We start from the raw sequence: 14,044 nt of genomic DNA, 5'->3' as shown, positions 1-14,044 counted from the left end.
TACATTGCAATTTATCAAGAATCACTTTTTCTTCACCTCACCCATTTTAATGATTCAAATCGAGTGAACGCCATTGCCAGCATCAGCGTCTGCGTTTAATTAAAGGCTTAAAAGATGTGCCATGTCTTGTGTTCCTACCCTGGGTGTGTTTTGGCCCTTTTACCTTATTCCCTTGCAGTTTGTGACTGGAAACAGACATCCATTTATTTGATATCTTTCTGATGCGATTCATGTCGTTCTTTTCTTTCACCAACGCGCACGATGCAGTTTGAGTGCTAACAGCTCTGTTGATTTTGAATAACGTAACCTATGTTTCATGTTGCTTTGGTTATGGTCAGCACGGCAGATTTTCAGTGCGAACACGCGATTTGTTTTGATGGCTACGGAAGGCTGTTTGTTTCCTATCTTTATATATGTTAAGTAAAAGTTATGTTGATTAATTTTCTTTTGTGTTCAGTTAACGACAAATCACAAATGGCTGGAGTTTAAACAGTCACTGAAGCTGACTTTTTCTTATGTTCCGCAATCGTTAATAATAATAATAATAATAATAATAATAATAATAATAATAATAATACTGATGATGATGCCAATCTAAAAAACCCAAAACAACAAAAACACATGGGTGCTCATAAATTTGATGACACAGCATCATTCGTTTGTATGTGTTGTATCATGTGTTGTTTGTTGGAAGGTGAAAGTATTCCACCAATGGACTCTAGATGACTGATATGCAACATCTCTGACCCATATGGGTGACCCCTGACTGGCTCAGGAACGGATAACCTCGGCACATACACTTCCATTCACTTCCTGGGGTGTGAACGGTCAGTGATTCTGTCCTTCCTCTCCTCATTTGCTCTTTCATATTGATTTTTCCTTTGTCATGCAGATGCTTCATTCAGCTCACCCTGGAACTTATCAATCAGTGGGATCAATACTTTGTCATTGGTCATCAGTGCTCATCAGAAAGACTGATCCCTGTGTTAAAGACCTTATATAAGACTTATGTGGACACAGTAAATAACATTTCTTATTATTTATGTGTCAGCTTGCAGTTGCGCTATTTTCTTTTCTAAATTAGGTCTGTGCCTCTTAGCAGTCTTCTTAATTCCCGTTGAGATTCAAGATCTTTGTCTAGGCAGTGCAACCAGATCCTGGCACAAACTCCGGAAGCAGTGCGCTTACTGTAATACAACATCAAGAGAATGTCACATGGCAACTGTCTAAAAATACAGCCTATGCTGCCCCAGCTCCTGATTCAACAGCTGTACCGGTGTGCTTGCTTTCGTTTGCTCTCCATGAAGTAATGGTGTTAGGCCCAATTTTGTCTTGAACATGATGATGAAAATCTTTGCTGACCACATAACTTCTGAAGACTTGGAAGACAAGAAGCCACACAGGACGGGAAAAGATGCCTTCAGCATTTATGCTGGAATAAGATGATGAAACTGAAATGCCACAGCTACCTAGCAGGCACAAGGCAGTGTAGCCTACTTCTCAGATTGTGTACTAGTCTTACAATTAGCCTAACCTAGCCCTTATTTGTAGTTCCAAAATCATATCATGGAAAAGCGGGACTAAGAAATCCACAACCATCATTGTCATATCAGTTGTAGTGTCATATGTGCAGGATCCTCTACAGTGTCGGGGACAGAACCATCTGGCCGAGTTACCTGGACAGCTAATAAGCTCAGGCACTGTGGCTGTGCACTAACGAGCTAACACAATCATCGTGAACTCTGGGAGCACTTATGTGGACTGTGAAAGAGAAGAAACACATTTAAATAAATATATGCGTACAATGAAAAAAAAACCAACGAATAATCAATAAGTATATTTTCCACTTTAGGTCAGTTAAAGGTTTTCAGTACTTTTGATAATTGTTTGGTTCAAACCAGGTTCTGGATGGTGAGAAATGACAAGACATTCACTTCACTTTTGGAATAGTAGCTTAATCATGGCAGCGCAGCATGTGGTGATCGAATACAACAACAAACGGTGATTGAATATGCATTAAAGTGTGGTGAAGGCACAGAGACAGGTTTGTTTAAGGCAAGTCACGGCGTTCCAGGATGTGTGTGTGTGTGTGTGGGGGGTGGGGGTGTGTGTGTAGGGTTCATGAAGTACCTGGTTTACAAGTCTCCCTCAAACACAGGCATGGACCTTTTAACGTGGGGTTAATTACTACATCCGGAGGTCATTCTTTTTCTCTTTCCTTCACAGGGCTACTCAAGGCATTTCTGATTCCATTCTAATTTGTCCAAATTGACATGCATAATGCTATATCCGGAGCAGGTCCGGTTCGGAATGCAGATAGTTTGGGCTTTGATCCGGTGATGTGAGCTTGAATATGTATGCCGTCCGGGTGTTGAGTCACACTGTGTGAACCCGAAGCGAGGAAGCCTGCCAAGCTGAGATATGCTAATGGCAGGCCGTGTGGACCAGACCGGAGTGTGATGATTGATGTTAGCCACAGTGGAGGTTATTCTCAGATTGGATCGCTCGTTACTGAGCCACGATTAAGACAAGATGAATGACACAAGGTTGAGAACATGAGGCCACAGTCATGCCGGCTGAAGTAAGGAGATCCACTGCTCCTGTCGTCTGTGTGACGGGCGGGACAATATCGTGATTCTAAGAGCCCTGCCTACCTGCTGTCATTCTGGGCACATAGACAGAGGCAGCCAGAGGCTCCTGGGCATCGGATAAGATGGCCCAGTGTGAATAATAAGTAGCAGGTAATGGGTGATACATGTTACAGCACATATGAATCTCAAAGTGGTAGATCCATAGAAAATGTCAATGAGTCTTTGCGTATGGGACGGCCAATTAAAACAGGGTAGATTATGTGTAGGGGGTGTGGTTCAAAGAACCGTATAGAAAGACCAACTGCAGCTAAATGGTAAAGAACCGGGAAGTCGGCAGAGTAAGCAACGTGACTATGCATTGTGTGTCCTCGGGAATCTGATACGTGTGTCATTTCCTTCTTGGCGCCAAAGCAAGCATTTAGCCTGGTGAGTCTTCCCATTTGTGCTGCATGCAAAATCAGCATCCCACAGGGGGCGGAGCCGCCGATGAGACATCACCACTCCTCATCCCTAATAGTGCTAGATTAATAGGGTTGATCTGAGCTTGGCCAGATCACTTTACAGAGCAGCGGAAGTTGGAGCACGCTTTTGTCTGATGTCCGATGTTATTTATGGAGCATTCACCGCTTTCTCTCAGCTGGACTGGTTCCGACTCACCGGCTCTCCGCAGAGAGTGAGCCAAAGCTAAATACCTCGTCTTTGGCTTTTTCGTGATGTATAATGGCTCTGGATTGGAAAGTGTTGTCAGTTATTTTGTCTTTTCAAGGCCTTGTTTATAAAAATGTAAAAACAAAAATGTAAAAAATTGTAGTTTCAGAAGTATTTTTGGAGGGATTTGTTTACACAGAATAATGGTACTATACATATTGAATGGTTCACAGTGTGTCTATAGTTAAGCAAGTCTCCAAACTAGATACTGGCACAAATATATTTATTAATTTCTCATCACAAAAAGGAAACACCTAATTAAAAAAATGGAGCAACATACTGTTAGAACATATTTTCATATTAGTGGTTTAAGATATAAAGGATGTTTGACCATCCAAATTACATGCTAATAACATTCTGGAGTTCGCATTATGTCAGGTTTAATGTAACGTTCTTTGTCAGATGTGTCGTAATGCCAAATGACAGTAATGTCATATGAAATGAGGTGTTTCAGGACAGGCTCTTCACATGAAAGGTCATGAAGAGACACTTGAAGACAGAATACAGAACATGTGACTTCGCAAACATTAGGCTGATGATCTTCTTTGTTGAATTACCTTCCATTTTTTAACAGCACGGAGAAGCATGTTTTTCCAGTGCAAATTATGGTTGACCTCTCTGAGGCCTGGAAGAAACCTGACCATTGGGGACAGATTATTATTAAAGTTATTGTTCAGATTATAATACAGGATTTAGTTAGGTGAAAGGTTTTTATTTGTTTGTTTGTTGCTGTTTCGGTGCATTTCATAAAAATGTAAAATGTGTTAGAAAGGAGCCTGCAATACCACACCTGACTCAACACAGGTGAACCAGGTGTGTTAAAACAGGGCAGAGACAGACCAGTGTGGAACGTGCGTGCCCAGTGTAATAGTGCTCTAGTACTATTACCGTGTTTGTGGCCATCACAAAAATCTTTTCTGAAAAATACCCAACATCTAAGTAATTATGATCAAATCAAAAGTATATGTAATTCAATTGCTGTTGTGCCTCCACCCAAATATTTTTATCAAATAATCTTTGTTCTTTTGTTGTAGGCATTGTAATAGTTCCTAGCGCTCTAGCCACTTGTGACTGGTTCCACCTGTACTAAATGCTAATCTAAGTGAATAGACTAGAAGCTGAATTCCTGCTCATTCTTCCATCACTCTTTCTGTGCCTGAAGCGAGCGCTGTTTTTTATATTTACCCGGCTGGTTTTGGATTCCCTCCATTAGCGAACACGACGCGGTGTCTGAATGTGCTCCCTGGGAAAAAAAGACCCCTGCAACACATCAGCAAACTTGGCTGTTACTCGGGGAGAATTACAACGGCTTTGTGCACGATATACGCTCGCAAATTCCCAGTGCGGGAAATAAACTATTTATAGTTCCCCCTTTTCTTGTACTTTCTCCTAAAACTTTCTGCTACCCGTGACTGTTGGTAGACATTTCCTTCATTACCTAGAATGTTTTTTGTCTTCGTTTTTATGGCTGGGAAACTTGGGCAGAGACCGTCATTACAAGCTGTGCATCAGGGAGGGAGAGAACATTAAAAATGAACGTGCCCTCTCACGCTTGAGAGATACCTCTGGCTACATGTCTTGTTTAGTACGCTCCTGCCCTCCTTTGTCTCTTACCCCAACCCTCCATCTCAAGCGAGTATGCGGTGTTTTTGGCAACCAGGGATGGATTTAGGGGGAGTGGGGTTTCACGCTGGGGGATGGCGGCGATCGGCCCGTCAGAGACCCCACGGGGACGGGGCATATTAACCCCGAGGACAGGAGGAGCAGGGCTCCGTCAGTGCCTAAGATGCCCCCAATTACCACATTCTGGTCCGCTCCAGAGATACGGCGGCTAAAATAAGTGTCACCCCCAGCTAGTTTAGCCTCACGCCAAGGGGAAAGGCTTCTTCCAAGGACGCGTGTCAGCCGAAGCATTCATAACGCGTTTTCTTAAAAAACAAACAAACAAAAGAAGAGTGCAACGGTGAGCGGCGAGGAGGCGGACGCATGTGCGGAGAAGAGCGAGATTTATTAGGGGCAAATCCAGAGTCGTAGTCGTTGGAGTAGTCCAGGGTCATAGAGCCAATACGGAGATTACGGAAATACATTATAAACAAACAAACAAACACTCGAAGGCAAACGAAGGAAGCAGGCTATAACATAGGCTAGGATAACAAAACAGGCTAACGTAAACGAAGGCTTTCAAACACAGCCCAAACATAATGAACAGAAAAAGCACAGGCCATCAGACAGGGTTTAAACACACAAACTTAATAAGGTAGAAATGAGGGACAGGTGTGAGCAATCAAACGAAGGGCGGAGAAAACGAAACTACGGCATGGAACTCAAATACACACGACAGGGAAAACACGGAACACGGAAGCCGGGAGGGACTAACCGTGCCAAACAGACTGGGCCAAATCGAATCTGCGTTGTTTCAGAGACCCCAGTGACTGTGTAGTGTAGTGGTGTGCTTATATATATATTTTAAAATATTACTATTTGGCACGAGTGAACAAATCCACTGATACCGATTAATTTGCAGTAGGCTGAATTGCCAAGTGAAAGACTGCATGCAGCAGATGTGTCCTTGATTGCTGTGTGCATAAGCTTATTATACTGCACATTTCAAATGGAAGTGGAATAGGTCAGGGTCAGACGAATTAAATTTTTAGTGCATTTGCAGTGCCGTTGGAATGATGCCTGTGTAGGATAATAATCATAAGAATATCTCAATATGTCTGTTTATAATACAGATTTAAAATGACTGAAGTGTGCTTGACCTTTGATCGCTCTTGGATCTGATTAATTAATCTTTTATGTAAGTAAATTTTAAATTAAATTAATATTTTAATGAAAAATGTCTACTTTAAATTCTTTTTTTTTTTTTGGAGTGCAGTAAGGACAACATCCCCATTTTTGAGAATAATGCCGTGTTCATCCTTGACTCTTTTTTCTCTCTCTTTTGGATTCTTCGTCTGCTGCCTTTTTACCACATACTCTTTCCTGTGTTGTTTTTTTTCCCCCTTCATGTTTCCGGCATGTTCTGCGCACGGGTGCTGGCCTCATGATGTCTTCCCATCTGCCCTCAGTAGGTTTGGCTGCCATTGCCAGAGACAGGGACTAAATCAGAGCTACTGAAAATATACCAGCAAAGGCTACAGTTAGATCTGCTCCAGTATATTCTGGTATATTTTTAATACATACACATCAATGTGTGTGTTTATGTATGTGTACAGTGTGTGTTTGGTTTGTGAACACAATTTAGAAAATAAGATGTAGTAATTACAGTATAAAGTGCCATTACTCTGACGATGGCGCATATAAAAGGTCATGAAGCAAAGCAACAGGATGGGAAAACAGAACAAAAGCTAAATAAAGACTGACCTCTGAACCTTCATACTGGGCGTTGATTAATGGTTGAAGGCCATTATACATGTAAATGACACTAAATGTCTAATAATGTTACAAAGCACTTCAGAAGAGATCACGTGGTATATAAAGCAAGTAATAATACAGTAGATTGCTATTAAAACCTTGTTTGCAATGACCTTGGTAGTTAGACTAAGATAAAGAAACTTTGTGAAGAAACTTTTTCTTTCAAACTTCACTTAGGTTTCCTTTGCTAAACATAAGATTTTAACAAAGAGACGAGTATTTTATTTTAGGTTCAGAAGGTCTCCAGAGAACTAGAACAAAAGGGCAGGTCAAGAAGGGGTTTGTCTGATCAATCTTTGCACCGTATGGTTTAATGAATATTGAAGGGAGAAAAGTAAAAAGAAAAAAGAGTTTCTTTCAGAATCTCTGGGAATGCAGCCAAAACTCTTATTTCCATACACACCCACATGCCTTGTGAGGAGAGAGAGAGAGAGAGAGAGAGAGAGAGAGAGAGAGAGAGAGAGAGAGAGAGAGAGAGTGTTAGTTTGTTGTGGGCAAGAAGAAAAAAAAACACATTGTAACTGGACCTTTACATTTCTCTAAATTCTGCCTTCATATCTGTTCATATGTGAGTCACAGAGTTACACATTTATAGTACATTGATCTGCTTTGATTTTATAGGCAACACTAAGAAGTTAATAAAACTGGAAATGGGAATATTTCTTAGCTAACACAAAAGGCAGTGTGATCTCTCTTTCTGCTCTGTGGTGACAAGTCTCTCTGACCTTGTTTGTGAGATGCTTGTTGATAAATCCTGTGTGATGTTCAGTGACTTCTCTGACTTGAGCTCATTGGTCTGCATGCAGATTAAAGTCATGTCCAAAACGAATTAAGAAATTAATGAAGCTGTACATGGTGACAAGTAATCCTCAAAATTATTAAATGAGCTCTCAAATCAATGTCAGTGTGACCAGGAGTTTACTCTCTCTCTCTCTCTCTCTCTCTCTCTCTCTCTCTCTCTCTCTCTCTCTCTCTCTCTCTCTCTCTCAGTAATGTCCGTCTGGTAGAGGGTTCATTTGGCTAAATATGTCCATATCATGTAAAGAAGAACCTCATTATACAGGTAGAACAACCAAATATGACTCTGTGTGTACGTGTGTGTGTGTGTGAGAGAGAGAGAGAGAGAGAGAGAGAGAGAGAGAGAGAGAAGCCTGGTGACACAACCACGTAAGATAAATCATCTTTTTATAAATCTTGGCTGGCTTCCCGTTGTCTCCTGGGGCACGTGTAGGCCTCTGCGTCAGGATCTTGTTGCGTGCGCAAGGATCAAAGACTTCTCATTAAATAGTATATACAGTAGCCTCCCTGTCCTACCAACACACCTATTGCTATGATACGCATGTAGAGCCTAGGAAAAAGATAAAAAACACTCAAATCCACAGTAGTCCACAGCTAGTGTAGGCGAACCATTTGCTATGCTCTGGGGGAAGTTTAGTCAGGCTGTTTGTTGAATTGACTCTGTTGTTTTCAGCTGTTGAACAGTGTCATTTTTGTCCACATTTGCACGAGGGCCAGCTCCATTTAACGCCTAACACCCTCGCAGCACACAAGATGCCTGCTCGAAGCGACTTTCCCTCTAAGCAGCCTTGTTCACCTTATCACTTGTTAATCTCCGGCGACCTCAGGCCTGCTGCTTCGTAGGTGCTGTGACCTTCAGCGGCTGTTAGCCGGCGAGCTAACGTTAGAAGAAAAAGCGCTCAGCGCGGGCTGTCGCTCAGAGGATGCGACCCGAGCTGCTCTGCTGGGACACTAGCTTAACCTTCGCCCGTTATCCCCTAAAATAGCCTCGCCTTAGTCCGGGCGAAGCCCCGTGCAGCTCGCCCATGGCCCTCCATGGTTAGTTGGGACTACTGCCTTTTGAAAAGCTCCACTGCTTCTGACACTTACTTCTGAGTGTCATCTACCCGTCATAAAACCCCTCCTCACGCCAAATCAGAGCTCCGCAGTCTGTTTGGTCCTGCTGACCTCAGATGGGACTGAAAAGTTGTGCGCCACCTCAGCAGGGGAAATCGTGCTGGCTGCATTTTGGTTCGGTTGTCAAGGAGATTATGCCCCTCCCCCCCACTGAGACCGGAGGACTGATCTTTGTGGACTGGGCAAATAGATGGCAGGCTCGTGAAGATGAGGGAGATGGAGGGAGAAGGATAGAGGGAGAGAAAGAGTGCGAGACAGGGGGAGAGAGGAGAGGGAAGAGAGATGTGGTTGACAAGGCAACAGAGAGGCTAGACACGCCTCAATGCACCAAAGATGAATAACAGTTCTTGGTGAAGGGAGGGGCCCAGACACCTAGATGCATTCCAGTGCCTCTCTGACAGTTTCTCTAAAGTCCTTTTGGATGTACTCAGTAATGGCATTGCAGATGGGCCCAGTGTGTTTTGTGTGTTTAATTACATTTGCGTGAGGGAGTTTGCTCACTGAAATGTGTGTGATTACAAAAAGCAGCAGCATCTGTTCAGTCTCAGCGAGGCTCCAATTTGCTGACCTGCCTGTTTACAGGTCCCCCCAAAAATGGACACATTGGAAGTCTTTACTGTGAATCAGATTTGGATGTGAAGTGTATAGTCAATAAAGGGATTTTTTGCTCTGTTTACACTGTTTCACACGGTAACTCCTGTACGATAATTTCAGTAATCTCTCGTTTTCTATTTGTTTTAGGTAGACCAATTTACAGTGCTAAGGATTACCATAACCAGGACATGAAGCTAAAAAGAGCTTAAAAAGACAGAGTGGTCAGTATCTCCTATTTTTATTTATTGGTGTGATTAGATGTCTATTTGGCATGTTTATTGTGTAAATTGTGTGTGTGTGTGTGTGTGTGTTTCCAATAATGATGATGATTTATTCTATATTTCAGAGGCAACAGCCCTTTCAGATCTCAAATTCAACTTCAGTTGGGTGTAATAGGAGCCAGCCGTAATCACTAGGGAAAGGTTGAGCGACAAGGAATGACGGCACAGAGAAAGGAAAAAGATTCACCATGCTTTTGTGCTAATGTGTGTGTGTGTGTGTGTGTGAGAGAGAAAATCCGCATATTCAGTTAGCACGCGTGATGGGAAATGCCTTTGCTCATTTTGTAATTTTCTTCTGATGAATCAACAGAAGGGGGGCAATTTGCGTTTTCACTATTGCACTTCACAGAAGGGCTCCCTTTCTTCCTCCTGTCAGCAGTGGACCATTATTACTGTGCCCGCGAAGGAAATGAGCACCTGTTTCACCGCAACATTCCTGCCGTGCTGCTAATTAATCAATTCAAGGCAGCTTCGCACATAATTGCGTATTAGTACAGCTAAACCTGTGCAGAGGTGTCGGAATATATGGTGGACCCTGTAAAAAGACGCCACGCTTGTGTCTGCTGTGCGTGATTGATGCCCTTTTCAGCGGCTTTTGGGCCTGAGTGAAGAGCGGCCATGTTGGCTCCCAAGTGTAGCGCAAGGCAATCTCTGCAGGCTGGACATTTTAGAGGGAGTGGGATTGTCACCGTTGCTACTGGTAACTGTCTGACTGGCTTCCTGTTCCACACCTATGTCATTTCCTCATGTGAAAATGAAGAGGTGGCCCACCGGAATGTGATCTGGTAAAAATCCATTATAAGTCGATTTTCTTGACCCTTGTAATGGACACTGGCTTCAGGTTTAGAATATTATATGGATGTGGAGACCACGGATTTATGATTTGAGGCCTCTTAAAATATCAGTGTCCTTTAGGTGCTTTTGCCGCTTAGTTCCTTAGATTTAGAAGCGTTCCAGTGCCACCTCTCTATCTCCCTTCCTGTCTGTCTCTTTGTCTCTCTGTCTCTGTCTCTTTTATGGTATTGTAATTGGAACATGGCTTACCATGGGCTGCAATGAGAAAAAGCAGTTCTGTGCAAGCATGGGTTGAGGTGATGTCAGATGCTCTCATTGCCACTCACACCTGCACAAAACCAGAGATCAATTTTACTCATGCAGATATTGACTCCGAGCCAGGAAGGTTCTGTAGCCACCCGATAGGTGAAGCTTCACCCGCCGGTAAAAAAAAAACCCAACAACCCAGCTCCACACTTCCACTGCTCCTTGTCTGGACAGACGGGTGTTGGCCACACTTAACGTGAAGGCCAGCCTGTAAAACAAACGCTTCTCGGGAGGTTTTTCAATAATTGATGACGCCCTTGTAAGACAAAAAAAAAAAAATCTATATCTTGTTATAGCATGAGTGCTACAGATGAATGCCGCTGTGCTTTATACGTATGCTGAAGTGGGCCAGGGCACTTAAGCATAGATTCGCTTTAGAGTGCACTGTTCATTAGAAGCCGAATTGTGGTAGTAAGCAATTCTTTGGCGATTTCATAAGATATTTATTACATAATAACAGAAAACGATTCCTGCTTTGCTCGGCAGTACTGCTGCTTAGTAAGAACAGATGGGCATCTTTAATGCATGTATATTTTGCCTAAGAATCCATTTACTCCACCCTACCCAACACGTTGGCAGTTCAGTGCAAACACGCTTTTATTTTAAAAAATTAATTCCTTATAGGTGCATTTCGAGCCAGGTTATTTGCATGGTCTTATTGGAAATGATATCCTCTTGTCCTATAGTCATGTCAGAGTGTGTTGTCCTCTACCAGCAAGGCTTGTCTCGGCTAGCCCACCGTTGGAGGAGTGTCTCCTTGGCCCCACCCCTTAAAGTTATCACAGATGGTTGATGTTTGGAATTTTTGCTTTAAACAGCATGTACTGAAATTGAACCCTACAGTTGAGATGGTCCCCTACATTTACCCATCACTGAAAGTCTGTTACCCCATGTAATTTCCGACCGTGGGAAACCCACTAATTAACCTAGCCATCTTCTTTTCAGAGTGATGGCCTATTTGCATATTTTACAGAAAGTTTTATCGGCAATTGCAGGGGGTTCCGATATGTTTGATAGGATTGCGTTTGTTGTAAAATGGCACCTTGGGGATCATATTTGATGCACTATGAAATATCTTTGGTAACAGCATAACAGCGGAATTGTTCACAAACAACTATTGTTGACTTTCCTAAATGTTGTACTTTGTACTGAAATTGCCCATGAAAGTCAATAATTTGTTATGGCACCGTGAACAACACTAATCTCTGGTTTTTAAGCTTTTACAATGTTCCAGTAAGCAAAAATGTCAGATTTTTCTCCCGGGTCTCCTAAGAAGCAAGAGTAATGTAGCAGAGAGGACTGTTTGTGGAAATACTCTGCACACTAATGTGACCCAGTTGCCCCCAAGACTCGGTATCATATCTAAACCACGTGCCAACCCCAGTGGAAAAGCGGATTGTTGCCATGAGCCCTTCCTTTTCTTTCTTATGCAGCCCTTTGTATTTGCTTCCCTCCTTTTTAAAGGAAGAGTTCGCTTAGTGATGTGGGTTTAGAACCTCTGAGCTGAGCTGAACTCAGGCTAACACCACCCGTGTCTCTTCCAATCTCTCTCTGTCTCTCCCTCCCCCCCCAGTGCGTCCGGACGACCGTATGTGATGACCCCCAGCATGGCTCCCTGTCCCCGCCGAGGAGCGCCTCCTGCTGGCCGGCTTGCGCTGCCTTCCGCCAGGCCGTTCCTGCTGGCTCTCTTAATCTCCTCTCTCCCCGCGGCCTGCCACGCCCAGGGTACGTCTGCACCGTTCTCTTCATGGGGCTTATCACCTCAGTGAAACCGAGGAGACGTTTTTTTCGCTAATGACCTGATTCAAGCGCAGCAGTGCGGTGAGGTTAATTCAGATGTCAAGGCGGACGTCGTTAGACTTTAGTGCCTGATGCACGCCTGTCTTGAAGAGCGAGCGATGTGTTCCACGCTTGGTGCTCGACGGCGGGAGCGGCTGTGTCATTATCTTCTTCTTACAGTTCATCCAAGTCAGTTAAACCGCTGGTTAACCCGATATACAGGTCACTCGATGGTTGAATGCAGAAGATCCAAATATCCATATTTACTGTGGTGTAAATTATCAGATGATTATGGGATGTTACGAGTTACATTATGGGATGCTCCCCATTCACCCTTTGATCATCGTTCATGGTCACCTGATCACTGCTGATCACTTTGTCACACCCAGTCGTCTGGTGTGTGCAGGATGATTGCACTCCTGGAATCTTTCCTCTTCCTTGATTGGTCTTTGATGGCAGTTGTCATGGGGATGGTGTGTTCTGCTCACACTGGAATGTGTGACATCATCGGTGTAGTTGAAGCATTGGGTGCTGGGCTTGCTCCTCAAGGCTGGTACTAACACCTTTCTTTGTTCTCTGTGATTAAAGGGCTTTGATATAACACGTGTATGTGTGCGTGTGGTAGTCTGTCAGGGTTTGGGTGAGTATGTATATGTGTGTTTGTGTGCATATATATATATATAAAACACTGTTTGCGTATGTCCTAGGATAAGTGGGATGATGTGTACGTGTGTGTGTGAGTGGCGGAAAGTGTGTCTGGGTCTGCGTGTGTAAATGTGTATATGTATGTGTTTGTGTATGTGTGTGTATTTGTGTGCATGGCTGTGTGTATGCCAGAGCCTGTGAGAGTGTGTGAGTGTGTATGTTGTGTGAGTGTGGGTAGGTTACATCAGCGCTGCAACTCCCTGTAGAGAGGTCTGGCTATAAAGCCTCCTGTTAGCAGGGGACTTTGAGTAATGCTAAAGGATGTCCCAGAGTTTCTGGAAGATTCTGTGAGATGAAGTAAACAAACACACCCTGTGGAGGAGAGCACGCCCCTCATCAGCAACCTGTCTCCAATGCACTTTTTTGCTTTCTTATCGAGAGCTCATCATTGGCTCTTTCTCACACTGTTCTCCCATCTTGGGATTACTTTAGTCAGCCATATTTCTCCAACTCTTATTTTCCTGCATAGTTCTCTGTCTCTCCCTCCCGCTCTCTTTCTTTCTGCCCCTCCATACCTGCACAAACACATACTTTCTGGGCCCCTCACATGAACACACTCTCTCTCTCTCTCTCTCTCTCTCTCTCTCTCTCTCTCTTTCTCTTTCTTCTGTTCTTGCCTTCATCTTTTTAATCTTTTATTCTATTCTCTCTTGTCTACTATTACTTCTAAGGGACCCTTATTAGAATGTTAGAATGTTAAATACATACAGTCCTCCTTTTGATCTATAGCTTTGCTGGGTTGTGTGTGTGTGTGTGTGTGTGTCTGTGTCTGTGTGTGTGTGTGTGTGTGTGTGTCTGTGTGTGTCTGGCTGGCTGGCTGTTCTGACAGGTTTGTTCACTGTACCTCTGCCCAAGCATAAACACAAAATATGCTCACCTGCGATTGAAAAGAGGGGAGAGGGGGTGAGTGGAGAGGTGAAGTGTGGGCTCTTGTTGCCATGGCGAGGGCCCGGC

General features: G+C 43.5%; 1 protein-coding gene across 6 annotated transcripts in view; it reads left to right on the top strand.

The window, feature by feature from the left end:
• ptprsb (protein tyrosine phosphatase receptor type Sb) overlaps nt 1-14,044 on the top strand; it is an 82,435-nt gene that overhangs the window by 8,116 nt on the left and 60,275 nt on the right. For all 6 annotated transcript variants that reach the window (XM_035528073.1, XM_027027596.2, XM_035528071.1 and 3 more), the window contains exons 2-3: nt 9,372-9,445; nt 12,180-12,331. In XM_035528073.1, coding sequence (XP_035383966.1) covers nt 12,202-12,331 — 130 coding nt within the window. In that variant the 5' untranslated portion in view covers nt 9,372-9,445; nt 12,180-12,201. The remainder of the gene's footprint in view (nt 1-9,371; nt 9,446-12,179; nt 12,332-14,044) is intronic.

The sequence above is a fragment of the Electrophorus electricus genome, chromosome 7 (assembly GCF_013358815.1).
Source record: "Electrophorus electricus isolate fEleEle1 chromosome 7, fEleEle1.pri, whole genome shotgun sequence".
Classification (NCBI taxonomy): Eukaryota; Metazoa; Chordata; class Actinopteri; order Gymnotiformes; family Gymnotidae; genus Electrophorus; species Electrophorus electricus.
Note: the sequence above shows the minus strand (reverse complement) of the source record. Positions and strands in the feature narration are given on the sequence as shown.